This window comes from Neltuma alba, unplaced genomic scaffold, assembly GCF_004799145.2.
Source record: "Neltuma alba isolate B1F8T4 unplaced genomic scaffold, ASM479914v2 tig00010386_pilon, whole genome shotgun sequence".
Taxonomy (NCBI): domain Eukaryota; kingdom Viridiplantae; phylum Streptophyta; class Magnoliopsida; order Fabales; family Fabaceae; genus Neltuma; species Neltuma alba.
In genome coordinates, this window is record NW_021635289.1 from 380,579 (window position 1) to 407,404 (window position 26,826).

The 26,826-nt window shown below is 33.1% G+C and overlaps 1 protein-coding gene across 1 annotated transcript; it reads right to left on the reverse strand.

Annotated features, from left to right (window-relative positions):
- Positions 1–1,613: 1,613 nt before the first annotated feature.
- LOC114756311 (zinc finger protein ZAT4-like) lies at positions 1,614–2,576 on the reverse strand. Its single transcript, XM_028945250.1, has one exon. It carries the CDS (start codon positions 2,574–2,576, stop codon positions 1,614–1,616), a length of 963 nt encoding a protein of 320 aa, XP_028801083.1.
- Between the last annotated feature and the right edge of the window lie 24,250 nt (positions 2,577–26,826).

Sequence of the window (26,826 nt, forward strand, 5' to 3'; positions counted from 1 at the left end):
ATGGTCTTGTTTCATCCTGTCGACGCATAGAGCAAGATTGCAACCGTGTTAATGTTATAGGATTAAAAATGCACTTAAGGGACTAAATTGAAATTTAATGCAAACTTAAAGGATCAAACATATACTTTAGCCTAAAAAAGAAAAGAGTAAAAATGTCAGTCAACCGTGTTTGTCTAATTGTCTTTAACAATTCTGTTTTGTTAGATTATATGTGATATATGGATAAATGTTTTATTTACTTGTGGATTAATGCATGTCTTATTTAAATATTCTTTTTCATGGTTATATATAATAATTTTTTTTGTATATTTTAGTTAAATTAAATTAAATTAAATTATTTTGATTATGATTAGTTGACCGATTTTAAGACTACTAAAATTATTGCCTCGATTAGTACACATTACCTTGCACGTTAAACTCCAATTTTTCTCTTTGGCTGCAACTCTCTTTTTCACCTCTTTCACATTGCAAAGACAAAACCAAAATCTGGTTTTGATTTCTCTCTTGTTTCAAACCAAATCTGGTTTTTGACACTTTCCAGCAACTATATAATATGATCAAAATTAAAAGTGGCAAAAATAGCAAATCCTGATTGTCCTTTTATAGTTGGTTTCCGTTTTTTGGTTTCAAACCCAATCTGGTCTTCTACATTTTCCATCAACTATTCAAAAGGCTCCTCTAAAATTAAACAAAAACAAAAGTTTCTGAGAAAGGTTTATTCATGATTGTTTTCACAGGAAAATTTTGTGCTTGATGAGGGAGGGTTAAAAGTATTTAAGTTTTCATGAACAGAAATATATCCGGAATATCGAAATTAAAATTTTACTTAGTTTAAAATATACAAAATCTGAAATGATGATAATTTTTTTAACTATTACTCTTCAATAAATGAATTTAATTATTATTTGAAAACAAAAATACAAGTTCATATCCTAAAATGACATAACATATAATGTAATTGTTAAATCATATATATAGCCACAAAAGCACCGCTATCGCGATTTGTAGTCAATCAAAAGTCAAATAGAAGGGTTTGATCTCTCTTAATTAACTAAAAAAACTTATATATATATATATATTGTTGTTGGCGTAATTATTCATGCTTCTTATAAATATTGGATATTTTTTAAATTTTATATTTTATACAGATAAATCATTTATTTTTAATATTTATATTTGATATTTTTTATAAATTAATTGAATTGAATTTGTATACGGTAAAATAGTGTAGTCCGATCAGTTGCTGTAGCAAGTGTTTGTCATGATTCGTAATGATAATTTTTTTATTATATTGAAAGCTTTTGCAATTATTAATAACTGTAACAATAACATAGGTACAATTAAGAATTGTAATGATGTAACTAAGAAGACATACAAGAATACCACTGAACTCTTGACTGATTTCATAAAACTAAGGAGTTGCCAAAGTTCTTTGACCATTACATGATAGACACAGAAAATTATCTGAAGTTCATAATTGAAAAGACATGACACTAGAAATGTACACTTAAACTGAAATTGAAAATCTATAATTCACAACTCCTTAGTTATTTCAACAAGTAAAAGCACATCATTACTCAATCTTTGCTGGCACAGTTGAAATTGGAATTTGGCTATTCTTCAGTATCTTCCATATGAGCAGGTGAGTTAAGATCTATGTATCTAGCCCCAAAATTCGTGGCATTGGGAAAATGTACCTTCTTGTGCCTTCCAAGTCCTTGGCTAGACCCAAACACTTTAGAGCAGTGGGGGCACTTCAACACTGCTGGATCTTCAAGAACATCAGTATGATTCCCTATGTTACCATCATACTCATTTTCTTCATCAAATTCACCATCTACCTCCAATTGATCATGCTTGATAAACCTTTTATGGCTTGCTTTGTGCCCACCAAGTGCTTGGTAAGATCCAAAAATTTTCCTGCACATCTTGCATTCAAACCTTTCCCCCTGAGAGTAAACCTCCGCATATGAGTCTTCTTGTTCATTCTCATCCTTCAATTTTTGTTTCTTCTTGATCAATTCTTTGCCTTCAGGCCATTTCTCCTTGGAAAGTAACATGAGAGTCAAAGCAGCATTTATAGTTAAAAAGTATGAATCAAAGATCGAACCTGCATGGTTTGGACCGGCTTCATCAACCTTGGTCTTAGGCGGTGACATTAATGCTCTTGTTGCATCATCAATTTTACGGCTGCGCTTAGATCTCTTTCCGGTCATGTAAGATTGATCTGCTTCACTTCCTTGGTCATCACTGGGATTCGATAGTCTTGTTGCGAAGTCTTGATTCATGGAGTGAAAGTTATGTTCAGTATGTGATTTCATCATCATATGACTTTCTGGTGAAGAGAAGGAGATCGAACGCTGATGGGATAAGGATGAACCCCCATCAACACAGACTTCGGATATTTCTAAAGGGATATGATCTGCAATTGGGGTTATTGGAGCAGGCTTGGGAACGACGGGCAATTTCACAAAGTGGGACCTCATATGCCCTCCCATGGCTTTTCCGCTGGCGAAGCACTTTTTGCAGATTATACAAATCTTGCTTCCATTATTGCTGTTCTTTTTCCTCTCCATTGTTGCTTGTTAGAGGAAGAAAACTCGAAACGCTGATAATTTTGTCTCTCCTCTATTGTCTTTCTCTCTCTAGTTTGTGGTTGTTGAGAATTCTGTGTTTTACAAGAAGAACTTGATGGGGCTTTTTAAAAGCACTAGGTGACAAGCCTTCCTTAAGCGAAAAGAACAAAACTAGAAGGTATAGAATCACTCATGCTGTTACATTTCATCAACGTATTTGAGTACATTACTTCTGTTCTGAAACATTGCACATTTATCTGAGGAAATTTGGCATTAATTTTTTTAAAGAATCAGATTGTGCATTTACTTATCTTTTCATTTATTTTTATTTCTTAAAAGCAAAATATTAATAATATGAAATACAGAGTGAACGGTGAGAATTTAACATAATTTCTTTTGGAGTTTAGTAGTATCCGTGTCAGCTCGGATTTATCTTGACAAATCTTTTTTTTTTTTTTTTGAATTTGGCCAATTAAAGTAAGCAATTCATACCAAATTAAAATTGTTTATGAGAAAAATTTGTGCTATTTATCTCTAACATGATATCTAGTTTAAACTGATCTACCTTAGCCAATCTTTTGAATTTACAATTTTAATATTTTATTTCATTAACAGTCACTAATGAAAACGATTTGAATTTGTTTTCATGGTTTACTTAACTTATAGAATAATGGGTTGATTAAATATTCTATTGACTCATAGTTTCATTATAACAAAAATGGTTAAAGTGCAAAAATACTCATGAAGTATTTCCCCACGAGTAATTGGCATCATAAACTTTACCTGGATGCATCAATCCCTATGAACCTTCCTAAACAGAGCAAACTCCTATCTTGGTTAATTGCGGGTGACGTATGTTGCTTTAGTGTAGTGGGGCCCATTTGTTGGAGAAGTGTAAAGTTTGACTCTTTGACCATTAGAAATGTGGCATGTGGTAAAATTTAATTTCTTCTATTTTCCTCCATTAAACTTGACTACCTCCTCTAATCCAATTAGGCTTTATTGCAAAGCTATAATTGTCCATGGAAATGAGGAAGTAGCAAGAAGGCACTTATCGAAAGCAAGGTTGATAGTGTCTCCTCATCTTTAATGACATGAAGATACAGAAGAAGGATGGCTCTGATGAGGTAACCCAATCACAAGGATGATTATGAAGGTTTGAGGAGGTACTGCCATCATAGATTGTTAGAGCCACGATGATAACATGGGCAAAAAGCAACCCGATGAAAAGATTATATGACCATCATAACTACTACTAGGTAATAATAGTGGAAATCATAAATTGATGCAACTGTGAAGGGTGTGAGTATTGATTTTTAATGTTTCTAATATACATTAATCAAATAGGGGTTAAAGCTATTTCTCTTGGCACAATGGTGACTTTTGTGAGAGGAAAAATATTGTTATAAAGAGCTACTTCGAAGAGGAAATGATGGTCAGATGTTCTGTGAAGAGCTTAATGCAATAATGGTAAAGCGAGAAAGCTGAAAGACATATATGAGAACTATGCTTTATAATTTTGGTCAAGCTTGCCACGAGCCCATAGTTATCATTTAGAAAACTTCTTATCCTTTAAAATCTCTTTAGAGGGCTAATAGGGAGAAAAGCAAGACAAGAAAAACAAAGCTCTAATAACAGAACTATGGAAGCTTCAAATGGAAGGAGCTTTCAAAGGTTTAGGATAAGGCAGCATACAGAGGGTGTATGACAAGATTCTAAAGATAATTGGTATAGGGCTAATTACTAGTGACATGGATGGTGGACGTTTAGGTATGTTAGGGGAGTCTGTTGTGCCATGCTCTTTATCGTATTTGAACTTCTGGTCATGTACTTTGGCTTGAACTGGTGTACTAAGATTAGCTTAGAAAATGACATGTTTGAATTTTGTCATCCTCCATTGATGCACGCAATGATTCTAGAGAATATTTGCCTAGGTTGGGAGATCCTGAGTTTGATGGAGGAATCAGAAAATCTTGGCAAAGCTCTTGGCTCTGGGTGTTTTGAGTGGATTCCAAGAAGCAATCTAATTATATTCTTGTGTGCTTGCACAACTCTTATAGGAAAACGCTAGAAAGATTGGGTGTTACAACCCCTTTCTCCTTTAAATCTATTCTTGGTTGATGATTTGAGAAGCTAAGTTGGGAATTTTGATTCACGTGTTTTAGTTCTGTCCTTGCTTTAGTGTTTTTTTTTTTGGGCTTTTGATTTCTAGTGTAATAATGTCTCTTTCTAGGGGTTTGGAAGGTTATCTCTCTTTTTGTTTGTTTGCCTTGTTACTGGTTTTTGCCGTAATTAGAATTGACGCAAATAAGTTGTTAAATAGACAAGAAGATCATTATCAAATATCACTGCACTAACATCACTATGTATTCCTGTCCAATGGTGTGTTATAAAACACATTTGGAGGAGGGAAGAAGAAGGATCGACAACTCACCCCATCTATTGCCTTTAAGGCTTCATAACGCATGAAACCTGTGGGGTACGGCTTGGGATGTACATAAGAAGAAAGAAGAATGCTTCGCAAATTTTACAACCAAATTATATTTTGGTACTTTTCTTTTCATTTTCTACAATATCCCAATCATGACGCATCTAAATTGCAAACCATTTGCAAAGAGCTGCTCTTTACCAAACAACTATTTGTGCAACATTTGACCCCTTAAACCCAGCACTTAATCACAACACATCTTTTAAAGCACTATTACGGCCAAAAAAAAAGTTCATTCAAAAGTCTACTATAATAAAAAGAATAAATTCAAATTTAACAATGGTAGGAAAAAAAAAAGTACACAATTGAAATCACTACTGCGGTTAAAAGAACCAAATTTCTCTTTTTAGACTCTAACATGGTATTAAAAAAAAAACAATTACACATTAAACAATATCATGGTTAAAAGAAAACAAATCACCTCACAAGACTAACCATGGTAGAGAAATATTAGGACTACCACGAAACAATGTTATGGTTAGAAAAAGATAAACCCTCTTTACCACAACAAGATTTCAAGTATCACAACATTCACTATCAGAGATTAGAGTACAAAGAAAGGCCAAGGGTAAAATACCTAGCGCACAAATCCACCATAAACACATTGGGACCTAGGGCAAAATTTACTGCCCATAAGTCCACTACAAATCTACAATCATATAGGGATCCAAGGCATAAACACCCGCCCACAAGTCCACTACCATATCTAAACACAAAACTCATGGCCAATAACCTTTTTCCTGGATAATTCTATAATATGTTCCCAAAATAGTTAACCAATAGTGGATCTATACAAGTCACTTGCAACAATTTTTTTGGACTCAGGCCATGTAATAACACCCTCTCATTACAAAGTATTGCAATACAAAATAATTCTTCACAATTAACAATTTAGTGTATGCAATAGCCTACAAGGGAAATATATATCTCATACGCAAAAAGAATCAAACGGAAGCATACAAGGCAATTAAACGCCTACGTCGTAGCAGCCAAGAGAGTTAAAAAGGAGGGAAACTCAAATTAAGGAAAAAGTCACGTGTTAATCAATTATGAGGACTCCCAATGCAGAATGTATTACCCTTGTTGAGCAAATGAACAAGCACAGAATGTGATGGAAAGATCTAAAGTCAGCCTAGATGACTAAAAAGAGAAAGCAATCATACAACTATGCTTCAAATGCATAAAAAGAAAACAAGAGGAAAAATCAATTGCATTATGCAGCAAAGTCTAAAATTTCCAACAAGGAAAAATGAGGATTTTCCTATGGCATTTGAAGACTCTCTCCAAATCGTTTTTATCCCTGAGATCACCTTATAAAAGTAGTAATTGCTTAGATATAATAAACTCGAGCCCCATTTATGGCTTCCATTGAGGAGTTGTTGAAATTGTTGATAACGGAAACATTGAATTCCTGTTTGAGAATAATTTGCGGCCAATAACCCACTGACCCTCCCCGAGCAGATGAAGTTCTTGACTTCTCTCCTTACAATTGTTTTTTTTGATAAGGTCTCTCCTTACAATTGTGTATGCTCATCCTTCCTCTCAAGTTCAGCTTGCATCTTCCCTCAACAAATGGCCATGAAGATTGGCAATGGGATTAATAGGTACTAAACGAGTAGACCCAAATTACCTAAACAACACTATGTATTATTAACACTACATCACAATTACATCAGTCTGCAAAACCAATACTTATAGGCATAGGCCGAACTAGATACTTAACAGAATTTACAAGAAAGCCCAATAACTTAACTACCCAACTAAACCACAACACTGAATATGTTCAACACTCCCCCTCAAATTAGGAACTCTATATTCACAGGTTCCTAACTTGCTCAGAAGATATTTATGTTGTGGATCTCCAAGTGCTTTTATCAAGATATCTGCCAGTTGTTCTTTAGAGCTAACATGCTTGAACATTATCATTCCAGCTAAGAGCTTCTCTCTTACAAAGTGGCAGTCAATCTCTATATGCTTGGTCCTCTAATGGAAAATAGGATTTGTGGCTATATGAACGGCAGACTTGCTAGCACAATATACTTTTACAGGTTCAACACCATGAACATGTAATTCTTTCATTAGTCCCACAAGCCATGTGATCTCTACTATTGCCATTCTATGTACCCTGTACTCTGCCTTTGCTGAAGATATAGAAATGGTGCTCTGTCTCTTACATTTCCAGTAGACAAGAGAACCTCCAAACTTGATTAGAAACCCAGTCACGGACCTCCTTGAATCTGTGCAGCCTCCATGATCTGAATCGCAAAAGCATTCCAGGTCTAAAAAGCCATGGGATAAGATATATATGCCACGTCCTGGACTATCCTTAATGTACTTGACTAGCCACAATACTGCCTTCAAATGAGACTCCTTGGGTTCTTGCATAAATTGGCTTAATACCTGCACAATAAAAGAGATATCAGGTTTGGTTAAGGTTAAATATAAGAGCTTTCCAACAAGTCTTCTATGGACTCCAAAGTCTTCAATATAATGATCATGTTTTGTCTCTTGTGCCATGAGCTTTAGATTTTGTTTTATAGGTGTTGTAACAGCTTGTCCCTCATACAAACCTGTTTGATCAACAATCTCAATGGCATACTTTCTTTGATTGAGAATGATGCCATGTTCAGATCTCAAAACCTCTAAACCAAGAAAATACTTTAGAGGTCCCAAATCCTTGATCTTAAATTCTTTGTGCAGAAAAGATTTTACTTAATTTATAATCTAAACATTGCTACTAGTAATCATTAAGTCATCAATATATGCAAGTAGGAAGACAATACCATATTTAAATTCCTTTTGAAATAAAGCATAATCATACTTACTTTGCTGAAAACCCCTTTTGATTAAAGATGGAGTTAATTTTTCATTCCATTAGTATGAAGCCTGTTTTAATCCATATAAGGATTTTTGAAGCTTACAAACTTTGAGCTGGTCATATTTCTGCTCAAAGCCTTGAGGCATAGTCATATAGACTTCCTCATGCAAATCTCCTTGCAGAAAAGCATTATCCACATCCATTTGATGTATAGACCAATCATTCATAGCAGCCAGTTTAAGAACAGTTCTAATAGTGACTATTTTAACAACAGGGGAAAAAGTCTCATAAAAGTCAACTCTCTCATTTTGATTATACCCTTTAGCAACAAGCCTAGCTTTAAACTTATCTATCTTTCCATCAGCCTTGTATTTCACTTTGTACACCTATTTACACCCTATTGGTTTCTTTCCTTTAGTTAAGGTCACTATCTGCCAAGTTTTATTTGATTCCAAGGCCTTTATCTCATTCTACATGGCAGTGACCCATCTAGGGTCTTTGGAAGCCTGCATATAATTATCCAGTTCTATTTCTTTATCTATGGCAGAAAGAAAACATTTATAGAAATCAGTTAAATCATTATAAGTGATACAGGAAAGCAAAGATTCATCATTTTGAGTGTGTGGAGGTAGAATATCATATTCATAGTCTTTAGTCCAATTTGGTGGCTGTCTGTTTCTAATTGGCCTGCTGGATTGCATAGAAAAGGATTGATTAGGATTAGTTCCTTTTGAATGTCAATTTTGTGACTCCCTAGTAAGCTCCTGTGTGTCTGTATATCTATTGTGATCATGTTCAACCTCATCCCATATTATATTAAAGGGCTGTTGATTATGATGATCAGTCAAAAAAAGGTCAACTCTGATTTTATTATCTCCTTCTTCACTAGTATTATCAGCATCTTTAAAAGGGAATTTGTTTTCCAGAAAAATAGCATGCCTAGTAACTATCAAATTCTGATTTCTAATATTATATAGGAGATATCCCTTTTGAGTAGTAGGGTATCCTAGAAAAACACAAGGTTCAGCTCTAGGTTGCAACTTGTCTGTACAATTTAAATTCACAGCAAAGGTAAGGCATCCAAAGACTCTTAAATGCTTCATGGAAGGTGGTTTTTAATGCAGTAACTCATATGGTGTAACATAGCCAAGGATCTAGAGGGTAGGCGATTTATTAGGTAAGCAACAGTTCTAACCCCTTCTCCCCAAAACTTTGCAGGAACATTTGATTGAAACATAATATTCCTAGTAACATTCAGAATATGCCTATGCTTCCTTTCAATAATACCATTTTGTTGGGGGGGTAAAAGGACAAGATCTTTGGTGTACAATCCCTTTAGTAGCAAAGAACTTACTCATTTCATTGTTAACAAATTCTCTTCTATTATCAATTCTAACAAATTTAACCTTGATAGAAACTTGATTTTCAAAATAAGCAATAAATGTCTTAAGGAATTTGCCAGCCTCAGATTTATCATGCATTAAGAAAACCCAAGTTGCTCTAGAGTAATCATCAACTATACTCAAAAAATATCTATGCTCTTGATGTGTGGGTGTTCTATAGGGACCCCACACATCAATCTGCAATAATTGAAAGTAGAAAGAAGACTCAGATATATTGTAAACAAAGGGCAACCGAGATTGCTTAGCTTAAATGCGTATCTCATATTTATTACTATCAAGAGTGCAATCAGTAGCTTTCATGTCACTCAAATGTTTCATAACATCCACAGGTGCATGTCCACGTCTGAGATGCCAAAGAGAAAAATTTATAATATGCATAGAATCATTTTTGTTTACAGTAGTCATGAATTCAAAAGTAATTTCTCTCCTAAGCAAGTATAGATATCTTGAAAGTCTACCAATCCCTTTGATCATCCCATTGAACATGTCCTGCAAGACACAAATATTAGGAAAAAAGGAAGCACATATAAACTGTCTAAGGTGATTTTAGTGATAGAAATTAGGTTATAGCAAAATTATTTTTGATATAAAACATCTTTCAAAAAAATATTCTTAGTAACTCTAACTTGTCCAACATAAGTGATTCTAATTCTTTCACCACTTGGAACCTTAACCCATTTAGGTGGACCAATATAAAGAGTGTATTTATCTAACAAGGAAAGACTACAAACTATATGGCAACTAGCTCTAGAATCTAGAATCCATTCAGAGTCTAAGTTTACAGCCCTGGAGTAGTCACTTGAATACTCACTGCATTTTTACTTGGATCTAAATCACGTTTGAGCAACTCTAGAATTTGTTTATACTAATCTGGTGTGAATAGAGAACTCTGAGGTGCTTCATTATTGCTAGACAACTTTACAGGGTCATTTACAGCTAGGTTGACTTGGTCTTCGTGTGTTTTTCTTCCCCTGCCGGATCCAAAACTAGGTGGGAAACCAATAAGGTGATAACACGTTTCCTTTTGATGGCCTTTCCTATGGTAGTGGGTACATTCATCTTGGGATCTTCCTCTCCCACGGCCTCGTCCATGACCTCTACCTCATCTGGTGGTATTAGTAACGAGAATAGAACCTTCTAACGGAGCATTGGATTGTCCAAACGAAATATGCCTTTGTGTTTCTTCTTGGACAACAACAGAATAAGCTTGATTTGGAGATGGGAGAGGCTTCATTAAGAGTATTTGGCTTCGAACTTGATGGAATACTTCATCAAGTCCCATAAGGAACTAGAACAGCCATTGTTCTTAGACGTTTTTGGCATATTCTTTAGAAGAGTGACAGGAATAACTAGGAATTGGCACTAATGATGAATGCTTGTCCCATAAGTCCTTCAGCTTTGTGTAATATACAGACACCGATCCCATTGCTCTTGAAGGTGAGATTCTTGTTTTTCATGACGATAGGTTCCTTGAATGAAACCCCCCGTGTTTTTGCCCGGAAGAGCTAAATGCATAGCTTGAGTCCATATAGAGTAGTTTTTCAACCCTCGAAGAACTTGCAAAACAAGCGTGTGTGCTTGTGTGTTAGTCGGGTGCAAATATAGAGGGTGTTGGAAATCAAGAATCTGGGTTTTCGGTTTATCTGGCTTTGGCATGGTGAAGTGACTTAACTTTGGGAAGGAGCAGATCAAAGAATGGACGAAGGTGGAGAAGGAAAGAATGGACGAAGGTGTTGAAGGAAAATTTTGAGGGTAAATGATCAAACTAACCAGGCAAACTGAGAGCCTTTCTTGACAATTATCTTTGATAGGTCATGAAAGATCGATGTGATGATTGATTCGTACAATGAATGAAAGACTTTCAACTCGGTGATTCACCGGAGACAAAGACTCAGAATGACAGGCTACGCGAGGAACAAGAAGACTGATGAAGTCACAACTCTCTGTGGTGCAATATGATGAAAAACCTTCAACTTGGTGAGCAGGAGGACGGTTAACAAGATCCTGTATTCAACTCGGATAAGAGAGGACCTCGCTATGAATAAGACCCAATCTTCATCTCGGATCAGAGAGGACCCAATACCTGAACCATCTTGTAATGAGAATGGGCTGGCTTTGGTACCATGATAAATGATTAGACCCAAATTATCTGAACAACACTATGTATTATTAACATTGCATCACAATTACATTAGTCCGCAAAACCAATACTTATAGGCATAAGCCCAACTAGATACTTAACATAATTTACAAGAAAGCCCAAGAACCTAACTACCCAACTAAACCACAACATTGAATATGTTCAACACTAGGAACAAGGGACGAATGAGGCCACAAAGATGGAAGAACCATAGACACAAAGCAAAACCAAAGATGAAGAATGATGAGTCAAGTGGAGAAAACTAGAAGCCAATCCACAACCAACAACGACAAATGGATGATTAGCAATGTAAGATTGAGATCAGAGCTAGGAGAGGGTCAACATTAGCAAAGTGAGCAAGAAAGAAGAAAGAGTTGCATAATTGCCATTCATTTTTCTTTTAAAAAGTAATACCACTATAAGTTAAGTAAATTGCAAGTATGTTGACATGTGAAGGGTGATAGAGCATTAATGAGTTAAAAAAGGAAATTTAATAGTCAAACTTAACCTTTTTTAATGGTAGGGTGACAATGCTATGAATTTTAAACTTTGAGGGTGATATTGAGCCAAAAAAAAAACTTTTGGATACTCAAATTCTCGGCAAAAACTTTCAGGGTAAAAATAAACCTTAACCCATTGAAAAAATCAAGCCTAAATCATTTATTTTGGCATTAGGGAGTTTGAATCTACTCTTAAATGGATGAAAATCAAAGTCCTAGTAGAGTCCAATAACTTCCCCATGTTTTTCCTTCTATTGTTGTGCCCTTAACTCTTGCTTTTATAAAAATCTGCAACATGATTGCTTTAGAGTTGCTTTGAGCACCTAGGCACTGCTATTTTTTATCACAGCCACGAATCTAGACACTAACCTAAGTGCTTGGGTGCTGTTGCTTACTACCATGACTACTGACTAAATATTGATGGGCCATATAAAATACTTTTAATAATTTTTGCTGTTATTTTATATCTTATTTTGATATTCCTCACCTCTAGGTGTCTACAACTTAAAATCCAATAATTAAACTACTTTAAAACACCATTTACTTTGCAAAAATCAAATCTTAACACGCCTAAGAGCCAACCAATCATGATTAATCCCTAAATCCTCAATTTTTCACACAAACATCATTTAGTACACACTAAACCTTAGGATTAAACTTCAAAATGTTATAATTTGCAAAGAGAGCAAACAATTCTTTACCACTGATAAACTTAAGTTTAATATAATTGCTAGACCTAGTCATTAGACGTTGTTGGTAGGGCTACACCTGAGCAAGGTTGGGCAACACTTTACTCCTAATCGATGCCTAGCTTGAAAGATGCATGGATTGCATTTTGTAGCCTACTACCATACACTATTTGTGAAAAGCACAAGTCATTTTAAGTTGGGCAAAGTGGGCTTCCCTACCCAATAATGACACCTTTTTCATAGTGTAAGATATAAAGAAAACTCTAATTTATGATGAACAATATTTTGAGCATCAAATATGTTCTATAATGTCACAACATAAAATCTCTAAATAGAAGAAATATAGATCCCTCAATCCATAAAATGCCAAAACAATTTCATTAACAAAAATAACACAATTGGTCTTAACACACTATCTTTACTTTAACAGGAAATAAATAACATCCCATCATCAAATTATAGTTGCATAATAATATGTGTTTATATGTTATATTTTATTATTTAAATAAAATTATATATATTTTTTGGGTAGGGCAGCATACCATGCTCAATACTCGATCTCGTCTGGAGATTGGCCCTACCTAAAAATACCCTATTTTTTTCGGTGGGGTTGGGTTCTTTACTACTGGGCTTGGGTAGCTATAGTGACCTACTAGGCTACATGAATTGAGCAACCCTGGTTGCTAGGCCCAATCACCAAATAACCCCTTACTGAACAATTCACATATAGGTTGTCTAGGTGAAACCTTAGGTTGAGAATTCAAGAATTTTGGTTAATGGAGGGATCTAACAGCTAATTGATGATTCTAATGAGCTAGTTTAACTAAGAAATTATTGAATTTAGGATTGGATTGAAGGGGTTAGTTATTAGAATAAAAAAATGGGAATTTAAAATTGTAAAGTTAGTCTAATTGAGCTAATTAAACTTGTTATTGATGACTATCTATGAACCATGTAGATTAATTTGGATTGTGGATTTAGCAAGATTAATCCTCATGAGTATTGTGATGTGCTTGGGTGGGGCTCCAGATAATCAACCACTTTTCAATTTCTTTCATTCATGATTGACATCATTATAAGTTATGTTGATAGTCCACTACATACTTGTATTTGATAGAAAATTAGTATATTAGGAAGACATATATTCTAAGTATCTTACTAACCTGCTTAGTTCTAGTAATGAAACAGAGTATTATCGACAGTTAAAACATTTTAGAGAAAATTAATCTTTTAATTTTTTAATTTTTAACTCACTTATAACTCAACCCTCCAACTATAACTTGGTGGAATTTAGTCCCTCAACTTTTAACTTGCATATGACTCAGTTCTTTATCTTTTTATTTTTATTTTTATAATATCATCCTTGTCATCCTACATGGCAAAAATTGGTTCCACCTACGCTCCAACTCAGCTTCCAATTGGTTTTTTTTGGTATAAAATTTAAATGAAAAAATGGAGGACGGCAGAGGACGGATGAGCAGGAAGAGAAAGAAGTTTGCAGAGGTGGTAAAAAAGAGGCTTTGCCATGGGGAAGGTTCTTGCTTCCCTCAAGCCATTGTTCACTCATCTTTTCATTACCAATGGAAGAAGCATTACGTCTCTTGGGCCCTGATGAAATGAAAGGCTTGTTACAAAAAGAGCATATGGAGCTGAGTTGGAACTCAATTGGAAAGAATTTTTGCCAACTCATATTAAATTATAAATAATAAGGATAATAATATTAAAGTGAAAACATGAGGGACTGAGTAATAGGCAAATTAAAAGTTTCAAAACTAAGTTGTAGTGAACCATAATTGAGGGATTGAGTTATAAGTAAGTTAAAAGTTAAAGGACTAAAAGATTAATTTTTCCAACAATTTGTTATCATTGATTTTTTTTTTTTAACTTGTGTAGTTTATTCATGTCTTTAACATTAAAAATCAGTATATCCATTAGGAAAATAATTTTATGTTCCCAAAAAAATAAAATTCAAGTTAATTATAAGGTTTAACTAATTCTAATGTATCAGCCTGATTATTTGGACGAAGCATTATACCCCCAAAAATCACAAAGACACTGTCATAACAACCGCCGCATGACCAGTAAGGCCTAACACATAAATACAATAGAGAAAATTTAAAAAAAAAACTTTTTGAATTATTTATTATACTTTAATGGCATTTGACTACATTTTAAAAGCAAATGACAACATATTTTTATGATAATTTGTAATTAAAGATTTTAAAATTTTAAAAGTTTTTTTAAAGATTTTTCCATACACCACACACAATAACACGATCCATTATCCACTTAGATTGTGGGCCCAATAAACCTGCACATTTAAAAAGATATTTGGATGGAAGTTAAACTATAGTTTGAAAGGTGCTTTTACAATATATAAAGTAAATATATGGAGGAGTTTGTCTCGTTTTGTGGAAAAAATATTTTTAAAAAGCATTTTTCTATCTTGTCAAGCACCTCCTAAGTGAATTTAACAAAGGGTTGTATTAGTAATTATCAAGTCTAGTGAAAGGTTTTAATTTCCCCACAATATAGTGAATTAATGTTTGAATATCTACTTAAAAAATATCCACATTTAGTGTCAATAATATCTTCAATAGGATAATAGTTGTGCCTAGAAAAAAAACAAATATTAATGATTTTTTTGGGAAAAAATGGTGATTGTTATCAATAGTAGCGTAACCACCGCGAAAGAAAATAGTGATTATATATTGTACCAGAATAATAGCGATTATATATGGACTTGTTTAATTCTTATTCTTATAAATATTTTTCATATTTTGAGAAATGAAAACAATCAAAAATATTCTTTTACCTGAAAAACAAGCAAAAATCTCTTTGATGATATACTTGTTACCAGATAATTTTTTTTTAAAAAAGGAAAAAATTGCTAGAAGTAAAAAAGAACTAGAACAATTTTAGTGCTTTTTAATATCTTATTATATAAAAAACTCAACAGGGGAAGAACATTTTTTTTTAAATCTTTTCCTTGTGTTTTTTTGGAAGGGAATGGAGTGTAAGAAAAATATTCAATAAGTTCGATTTAGACGAAAAATTATTAATAAAAGAAAAAATCAATCAAATTCATTAAAATTTCCTGTCCTCACCTTCTTCCTCCATTTCCCTCACCAAATAGGGACAATGGTATCGTTTCCTTGAATGTTTTTCTAGTTTTCTCGTTAAGGTTCCTTCAACTTTGGGTAATAAAGAAGTCCTCGTCATGTATGTATGGGTTAAGTTTTTGGATCAGCTTGCATCATTTGGTGAAGATCCGTGACAAGAGAATTTAAAGGGACTAATGGTTTCAATAATCTTGGTTTTGCTTTAGAAATGATTAATTAAAATTAGGCATTGTTGCGTTTTGTGAGCTTATAAATTGGGATTGCGTAGATTTCATGGGTTGTTTTCTTCTTGCCGTTTTTTTTTTTGCCCGAAACATAACAATTCATTGATTCCCTAACCAAATACAAAAAGATAGACACCAATAACAAAAACTTTAGCATAAAGGAAAAGAAGAAAACGAAATAGTATAATAAAAGGAAAGGACGGTAACACAAAAAAGACTTATTATTCATAACTCTTAAACAGATTCTCTAACAGGATAGATTCAAAATGGGGAGGGGGTTGAGAAACCCAATCTTTGGAGAAACTATATGTGCAACTCAGTTTGTAGCTATGGTTATTTGATATATATATATATATATAGACAATTTAAAATCTCCTTTCATATAAGAGAGGGACCTATACACTTGCAACACCTAACTTTCTAGATACTAATAGGATCATTTTCATGTCTGTGAAATCACTAATGCCAGGTTTCCAATTTGGGAAAAAGACGGAATTTTTTTTTCAACATTAGAATTCATCAATCAAAAATTTCAAACCTTTAGAATAATTAAAAAGTGATCTACAATCAACCCTGTTTTCAACTTAATCTATTATCACCTAAAATAATTTTCATACTATACAATCTTATAATATTATATTAAAAATAAAGCAACGCTCTTGGTTGACAGTATATACGTGCACCCAGCAGTGCTCACCTTCTTATAGACGATACAAAATAATATTTCCATAGAGCAAGTAAAGTTACATGCCCATATAACATATATAATAAAATAAGTATTAACTTATTAAGATATTTTGCTACATATTTACAGAATATAACAGTTATTTCTGCTCTTCAACCACCAGCTCACCTTCTTCTCAAACAACCTCCTTATCCTTCGAGCTACTAGCCTTAACTGTTCATCATAAATGGGAGGGTGAGATTCTAAAGAATCCCCGTAGTAATAATTTCCATCAAACAAATGTGCAGATTACATAAAGCATGCAAAACAAGCCAAAGTGGAACATAACTTTGCAAGCTAATGCAATTAAATATTTATGTGCAATGACGTATAGACAATCTGAATAAATAATGCACAAATAATTGGCAAATACTGCCCCATGTCTATCAGCTACACGTGATCATGGCTGAATATCCATGCAAGGAATTAAGGATTACATGTTCTCATGCTTTAGAAAAGCAATATGGCACAAATAGATATGCAGCAATCATACACAAGTGTAAGGTAGGAAAGAACTACTACTTGGGCTGTTTCCCTCCAAATCAAACCTTACCGTTCTCCTTTCTTTCCGCTTCTTGGTGGGCTTGAGCAGATATAAAAACATATCATATTGGTAAGGGTAGATTAACACTTGATCCAACTGTGTCTCATAAATTAAGTAATTCTTTAGATCTCAAATCTTCTTTAATCTCTACCCTTTTGGTAGTAGCCGGTCATCCTGAACAATTTTTTTTTCTTGTTTAAACCACTCTCTTTGGAAGGCTTCCTCCCTTATCTTAACCCATTCTCAATCCATAATGTTACTTTACTTAGTAACTAGTCATCTTGATTAAATATATTATCTTTAATTATTGCATTTAAGGGTAACTCCGTGTCCCCAATTCCAAATTAAGTTCCACTATTAAGTGGTTGGTTTCATGGAAAAAGTACAGATATATACATACACACACACACACACACATTTATGTGTATTACTTTAATCCTCATTTAACTTCATTTTTTCCAAAATAATTCCATAAGCTCTCTTAGTTTTTATTCACAATTAACTTAATACTTATCATTTGATTCCAAGCTAGGAGATTTCAATTTCTAACCATCTATTGATCTTCTTAACTCTTTGATCTAACATTCCTCCAACCACCTTTCCAATAACTTCTATTGATTGTCACTTGTTAACCCATACCTTAAAATAATTTCCAAACATCATAAACATTAGTCCATTTACAATGTCCATTCACTATTTGGAAACCTCAAACAAACCCCAACAATGAATTTCAAATCAATTCCTAGCTTAATTCCCTTCATTCTCAAAACAGCCACCAAATTAATTCCTAAGTTCAATCATTTAATCTTTAAAACTTCCTATTGTTTTCTTTCTATTACGATTGATCTATTCCTTACTATTCTGTTAATCCTTTCCCAAAATCTTTCTGCAATATCTCCATTCAAAACCCCAGGCTCTAGCCTGTTCACAACCCATAGTACTAAATTCCAACTTAACAATCCATTAAAAACCCGACTTCACACTCAACAAAACAGGAAGTTTAAGTTTAACCATTACTTCCACAAACAAACACCTACTGTATTGCATCTAGATATTTTAAACTTATTCTTACTTATCATTCCCAACACCTATGCATTCAGAAACTTAAACTCCTGTTCGACCTTCATTGAGCAATATCAAACGGTAAGCATTCGGACACAAGCATCACATATATATCTATATATTTCACGGTTCTAGTCCCCCATAGATTATCCTATCAGACACGCTCTCAGAAAACAACAACCGCATTCCGTCACCGTTTTGGAATTTTCCCAGCATCAACTTTCAACTTAAATTCTATTTTTGAATCATCATTTTCGAAACATAGCAGCAACTTCGCATACAGCCAGCAATTGCACATGCATAAATACCGTGTTATTACTTTCTTCCATCTCTAAGTTTCAACACCACCCAGAGGCTCATTTTAATCCCTGTTTCGGTCCAACCAGAACAGGGGAAAAGAGTTATGCACGTCTATATCCTTATATCAGTTTCAGCCTTCAACTTAGCTCCATAAACTCGAAGCTTATGAACCATAGAGCATATACCCCCACACACTCTGTTCAGACAGTAACGTAGAGGCAAAGAAAGGGACATGCAAGCTCAAAAACAAGCATCATACACTTCAATCTACCCATAGAATTCGAATCCATCGATCCATCTCTTCACTGGTTCATTTTCTCTCTCTAAGCTCATCTCTCTCTCTCCCTCTCAACTTCGCCGGTAACGTGAACCAAAACCAGAAAATGAAGACAGCAATAAACTCGTGAAGCTCACCTTGTGCAGGATCCAATCTTGCATGCAATGGATACCACCTCCGGTCACTCCTCCAGCTCCGCCAACTCAGTTTCTCCCTTGCTCTCCCTCTCTCGCTCTCCATCTCTATCTCTCTTTTCTTTTGGACACCGAACGAAATGAATTAAGCGCATGGGTGATCAGCTGTTAAATGGAGGAGTGAATCAGGTGGCTAAAAGAGAAGGCAGCACGTGTGTTACAAAGTTCTTGGACCATTTTGCCCTTACACTCAATGCTTTCTTTCATTTTCATCCTTCCTCTATAATTCTGAGATAAATAGATAAACCCAAAAATTATTCTCCCATGTTTTATATGGAGCTTTCTTTCCATTAGCTTCTTTGACCCATAAAATAATTTCTCTAAAAATTTTGGGTCAAAAATTAACTCATAACTATGTTTCTTGAATTTTTCAAGAAAATAACTCTTAATTCCAGAAATTAATCCTTAACCCATTTTAAGGATTTTATGCCTCAAATAACTTCTTCACCTCATAATATAATTTCCCTAAAATTTTCTAGTTAATCAGAAACCTCTAAGTATTTTCTAAGAAAATAACCCATTGTGCTATGAAAATAGCTTTAAAATCATTTAAGTAACTTTTTGGGGAATGAACTTTTCCAAAATATTTCTAAACCTTGAAAATCAATATTCCATAATTTTCCCCAATTGTGCTTGAGCTATTAAATAATTTTAATGAATTTTCTCTTTTCTGTTCATCCTGAGTCAGAAAATTCAAGATGTTACAACACTCATCATACGCACAACCTACTTATTATCATGGGATATAGAACCTATGGTCTCTTTTATGAAAGAAGACATGGGGTGCCAGTTGAGCTATAAGCTCTTGACGCTTGTAGCTGAATTAAGAAGAGACTTGGGATCCATACAAAGCAACATGAGCTTAAAGCTTTACCAAGTTTTTTTTTTTAATAAGCTTCACTACTATCAAATCCTTCTATTCAGGACATACAAACACTTTTCATTTACAGTTTATACCAGAGGAAAACATTATACTCATAACCCTAGCAGAGCCTCTCTCTCTTCCTTTAGATTTTCTAATTTTCACACATCTGACCCCTCCAGCGACTATATAGATTCAACCCCTTTCGCAGCGGCAAACCCGGAACTTTGCCACGGCGAACTAATCCCGAGAGGGATTACTCGCCGAGGCAAACTCCAATCTTTGCCACAATGAAAGCTTCTCAAGAGGAAACTCTCGCTCGCCCAGAAAATCTTCGCCGCAGCGTGCCCTAACTTCGCCGCGGCAAGACCTTCTCGACAGGGAAACCTCGCTCACTTGAACAACTTCACCATGGTCAAACCTTCCCGAAAAGACACTCCCCCCTGGAACTCCCGGTTCGCCACAGCGAACATACCCTGAGAGGGGTTTGTTCACCTATTCCTCCAACATACCTCAATTCCAACCCAAACATCAAGATCAACATTAAATCACTAATCTATCCTCAAAATCAACCAAAAAGAGGCTATTAAAACCGATAAAACTCAGGATGTTATAGCCACAGCAACTCTAACAAAGAGGAAGGATAGCATTTGGTGTGAGGCGTCGTGGTGCCTGTTCTTACCCACCACGGTGCCCAATCTGCCTCAAGAACCAGCTATTCAGTGTAATCCATCACGGCCTTGCTCACATCCGCCGCGATGCCAAGACTGCTTCAAGGAGCTACCATTCGGTGTAGGTCATCACAGCACCTGACCATATTCGCTGCAGTGCCTGACAAACTCAATTATTTTTATATATTTTGATATCTTTTATATGGGTTTTGTCAACTTAATTAATTCTTTTGGCCTCAATTGATTTAATATATTTTATTTTGAATTATTATTTTATAGGGGCAAAAATGTCATATTTTAGTTTAATTGTGACTAACTGATTTTTGAAGACAATTAATGTTACATTATCTTTAAATTTTGTTTGCAGGTTTTTGGAAGAATTAAAAATAAAAATAAAAATAAAAAATATAATAAAAATAAATTATATATATAATAATAATAAAAGGGGGAGCAAAACGTAGTGTTTTGCCCCCCAACCTAATCTACTATTATCATCAACACCTTCATATTCAAGAGATGGGGCCAAAGGACGTGCTCATGAGCTGGACGGCGAGGAAAAAAAACAGGGAGAGGACCAACGGTGAGCAAGAGAGAACAAAGGACCATAGATTCACGGCGATCACACTTCCATTCCTTTGAGTCTTCATCTTCCATCGACAGCATCTCTTCTTCTTTCTTCTCTACGACTTCTTCCTGGTGGCAGAGACAGATCAACAATGACAGAGAAAAAGGAGAGATCAGTGACGGCGTGATAGCACCAGAGACTAGAAAATAGTGAGCTTCCGTGGTGAAATCGCTCCTCCAGATTCCATCTCTGTTGGTCTTCATGGCTAAACCAAATTGGAATATTAGTGGAGCTGTAGTGATGGTTAGGAGTAGCTAAATCCTTCCAATTCTCTAGAGCAATGGTTATGGCTTGAAGTTAAAGCTTCAAAGGGGAGTTTCAGCTCTTCCGATCTTTACTTCTTTCATTGTAATTGTGATTTCTAGGTCTTAAAATAAATTTTATAATGTTTGAATGTACTGTGATGATTTATATTTATATTGAGATTGGTTATAGTTGATGGGATCTTTGATTAGCATTTAACATTATGCTGTGATTAGCTTTAATTTCTTTACATTTTATTGGGTGGGACTATGTTTTAAAATTATTGTGAACATTCAATGGTAATTCAAGGTGGCTTGGTTATTGAACTAAAAATGTTAATTGCTTTTCTTTGATTCTCTTTGGCTAATTGTGCTGAAACAGTTTAATTATGAGTAATTAATAAGCAAGGTGGCTTGGTATTGATTATTCTAATTAAATCGAGTCTAAGGGGTGGCCCTTAGAGTCTTTTGAATTTAGCTAACTTCCAAATTAGTTGAAGTAATGATAACCTTAATCATTGTACTAGAGGATTGCTTTTCCATTTGCTGTCACTTGTTAATTCTCTTTGTTTATTTCATTCATATCCATTTTATAAACCAAAAATCCAAAAATTATTTACTCATTTTACATCCTTTTAAATTTCGCCAATTAGTTACTTAAAAAGAAAATCAACTCCTTTCAAGTCAATTTTTTTATTTTTGATACGTAGTTTGCTTAGAATTTCAAATAAAGGCTCCTCAAAGTGAAACGACATGAGTTTTGCACTATATTACATTACTTGGATTTATTTTTGATTGGGGAACCCCAAGACGAACGACAAAGGCTCTCATCAGCATGCAACCCTTTCCTCAAGAACCCTATTTGGCATAATCCGCCGCAATGGATGACCATATCTGTTGCGGCGTCTGCCTCCTCATAGCTATGCATTTTGCAATGTAACTTAAAAAGTAGGGCATATATGTGGGGAGACTCGTGGGATTCAGATATACTTTGATTTTGGGGCTTATTTGGAGGCTTGCTCTACTAGGGTTTGGAGGTTTTAAAGCTTGGGAACATTGGGCTTGAAGTTACAAGAGATTGAAAGCTTCTTCCTTCATTTTTCTTGGTTTTCTTCTTCTCCTCTCCTTTGTTTCTGTAATGGTTAGGAACTATCTTTATAGTTGTGGCTCTTTGCTAAACATGTGCAGCTAGAATAGTCATCCTAGGGTTATTTTGACCTATTGTGTGGATTAAGACTTGTTTTAACTCTCTTTTTAGTGCTAATGATAATGTTATGTTGTTTTTAGCTTGAGCTTAATGCTTCCTTGTGATTGGCCACCATTCGGAATGATTAGTTGATTGGTTGAAGCTTGAGAAAGTTAAATTAATCCTTGAACTTAGGTAAAAATGTGCTAGACTAGAAATTTATCATATTAAATGGAAGGTTTGTTGATAGAATAGAGATATATCTATTGATCTAGCATAGTCTAAAAAGGGGTTTTGGTTTTCAAAGTGCAACATTTTCAAACAAATGCAAGAGATCGCTATATTTTATTGAGATTGCAAAAATTTGGTTTTGACTTGAGAAAGTTTAATCAATTTTGTGAATCTCAGGCTAACTGAACTTATTGTTAACCACTATTTGAGAAGTGTCTAATCAAGTGTTATGAAGTATATTAATGAAAATAACCCTAGACCCTTATTTGTCTCAAAATCAAGTTTATTTCACTTCAATTCAAATCTTTGTTTTTTCTGATCTCATTACACAACCTCTTTTACAACTTTTGCTTCACTTGACCTAATCAAGAACACAATTATGATTTTTAACTCGTCTGACCTTAGTCTCTGAGGGAATGATACTTTTTATATTACTTGTGACTCGACCGCTTGCGATTAAGCTATTCGGCGAATAGCAATACAGGCCAAAGTAGAACACAACATTATAGTGCAGATAGTTAACATTTTTGAGAAATCCATAGATTAAATAAGGGTAAAATTTAAAAAGTTATTTTTTAATAGAGAATTAATACAATTTAAATTTTTTTTTAGCTTTGGTCTATATGAAAAATATCGATGGTGTCTTCTAAATTCTAAATAGTACTAAGAGTATATAGGTGGGAAACATATTATAACAACCATAGTAAAATGGGAGAATTTTAGTAGAGGACCATTGTAGCATCTTATTTTTAAAAAGGACAAAAATTTTTTGAAATCTCAGTTCAGACTTTAAAGTTTGAAATGAAAATAAGTTTGAAAACAAAATATTCAAAATACTCTTAACTTGGAATAAAGAGCCAGAAAAAAAAATGAAAAATTTGAGGGGGGGGGGGAAGAAAAGATGGGTACATCAAATCTACAATAATGGCCGAATGGGGTGTCGCGTTGTTGTATTATTAAGTACGTTATATATTTTACATTTCATTTAATTTACATTTTTGTCATTTATTCTGTTAAATTGTCTTAAACTCCTCTAAAATTGAAAGGATTAGTAGTGTTTCAATAATTATAATATATTAATTTGAAAAAATAAATTAATAATTTTATTTAATTCTACTTAGTTTTATTAATTTTCTCATTCTAAAATTATAGTCTATTTTATCTTTTTTTTTTTGCATCATATATGATTAAATAGATTAGATGGCAAAAAGATAACTCGAAAGTACGTCTATGAAAATAAATATTTATAAGATTTTTCATATCATAACACTTGCTATTCTGCATATGATGACTTGTTAAAATATTTATTAACAGTTATAAATTCATTAACGAATACAATAAGCTATACTTTTTAGAATGAGAAAATGAATAAAATTAAGTAAGATTAAAGAAAAGTATTAATATTTTTTTTTCAAATTGACATATTATAATTATTTAAACATCACAAATCCTTTCAATTTTAGAGGAGTTTTAGAAATTTTGTAAGAATAAAATAAATTACAAAAATATAAATTATATGAAATGTAAAATATATAACACAAACTTAATAATACGACTTAACAGTGCGACACTCCATTAAGCCATTATTGTAAAGATTTCATCTAGTTCTAGCTGGTCTTTGATTTTTCTTGCTCAAGTTTTTTAGTTTTTTTTTCCCTGGCTCTTTATTCAAGTCAATGGTATTTTGGACATTCTGTTTTCATTTTTTTTTTTCATTTCAGACCTCAAGGTTTGAATTGAGATTTCAGAACCTTTTTGGTCCTTCTTTTTAAAACAGATGTTACAATGGTCCTTTATTAAAATGCTTCCCAGTAAAATAGTCACTGACAATGTGCCTGTGTGATAAGGCATTTGAGGGAGGAAAAAGTAACTTATAGGTGTAATAAGACAGTTTACAAATTAGAGAGTTATTTCTCATAGCTTTTGATTAATCTAACTTAGGGTCAAAAGTTATTTTCTTAAACACGATTATAAAAGCACCTAAAACTTATTTATGACTCATGCAAAAGTCGCTTTTTAAAATTAAAAGATATTTTTGCCCTTATATTTATGTCTTATTTATGCTTCTCTCTCTATATATATTTCTGTGCTTTCTAATTAGTTTTTAGTTATGTTTTTTAATATTCTCTTAAATAAAAATAATTTTTAACAGTTTTTTAAAAAAATTATTTTTAATTTTATAATATTTTTTAATTTTTACTATTATTTTTATTTTATATTTACATAAATTATGTAGAGTATATCATTCAATTATTTATGTAATATTATTTGGTTAAAAAATTTTCACATTACAATGATTTCTAATTTAAATATATTTTATTCATTAAATATAACTTCTTCCTATTATAGTAGTTTAAAATTATTATATTTTATAAATTCATATTTTTAATCATTTTTTATTATTTAATATAAGTCATACCCAATTTGGTCATTCTACAAACTAAGCTTACTTATTCAATCATTATTATTTTATAATAAGGACTATATTAGACTTTAATTTTTGCCTGTTGTGATGCTTAAAATACTCATATGTGAGCCCAAGAAGTGAAGGGAGGTGACAATAATCATGGGGAAAAACTTTGTTGAACAGCTCTTCAGTAAGAAAGAATGAAAGTTAATTCTCAAGTAAAAGCAAATCTTGAAGTATAGAATCCGTTAACCATGGCTGTGACAATTTAGCATCGCTGTATACCACATCCATCTCATAAGACATGACAAAGAGTTCAATAATGAAGTCAGAATCCATTAATGTTAGTTTCACGAGTTCTTGTTCAGTAAGGTTAATGGTCTTTGACAAAGTACAGAATTTTGGCTCTAATTGTTTTACAAAATGAACCAGATCTTTCAAGTTTGACAAAGCTCTTTGAGTAAATCTTTTGACAATATTTGTTTATCCCTTTCCATCTCTTATAGCCGCTCATTACCATAATAATAATGAGAAGGGCCATTTGAGACAATTCTGGAGTGCAAGCCTCTTCTTCCATGGGCACCCTGTAGATAAACATTCTAATAATAGAAAATGTTGATGTCTATGGTCACCTCATCTTCCGCTCAAGACGATTGGTTTAGAATGAAACTAGAAATTACATAATATACACACATGCAAACATAGAAAGAGTCTCCTGTTCCAAAATTTAAGATTAAAAAAAGGAACACGCCACCACAAAAATGAGCTTTTTAACGCTTCAAACTTGATTGTTAAATAGAAAAGCACAGAATAAGTTGAGGTAGAGGTCGAGGAGTACTTAATTGATGATTATTAATTCGACCAACAAATTTATTGACAAAATATTTGGTAATTAAATAAATAACTGTCAGATAAGTTTAATTTTTTTTATTTCTTTAAATTTTTTATTAATTGATCATTGTTCATAAACAACTATCAAATAGTTATTGGAGACAAATTTGATAGCCTTTTTTATAAGAAATAATTAATCTCCAAGTCCTTATAATTTTATCTGATTATTAACCAGGTCCAGATAAATTTTTTTCTTTTTATTAGATCCTTTCAATTTCATGTGTTTTTAAGTAGGTCCCTTTTTTTTTCTTTTTATCATACCCTTATAGTTTCATTTATTTTTTATTTAGGTCCTTTGTAGTTTTAAAAAAATTATTTATTAACTTTATTATTTAAAATTAATTTCATTTTTAAATTAATAATTATATAATTGGACAAAATAATTAATAATTAATCAGAGCAATCAATTATCCTTAACTATAAATTATTTATAATTATATTCTAATTTTAGAAATTTTATTATTATAATTTCAATTTTGTAATTATAAAACTTAGAATTGAAAAAATAATATATATTTAACTAAAAATTTAAAAGAATATTAACATAAGATTATTATAATACTTTATTATTTATAGAATTATTATTTATAAAATAAAGAATAAAACTACAAGGACGTAATTAAAAATAAGTAAAACAATAAGGACTTGAT

Bases quoted from the DNA above. Each gene is read 5' to 3' on its own strand.
- LOC114756311 (XM_028945250.1), bottom strand. From the start codon at position 2,576: ATGGAGAGGAAAAAGAACAGCAATAATGGAAGCAAGATTTGTATAATC.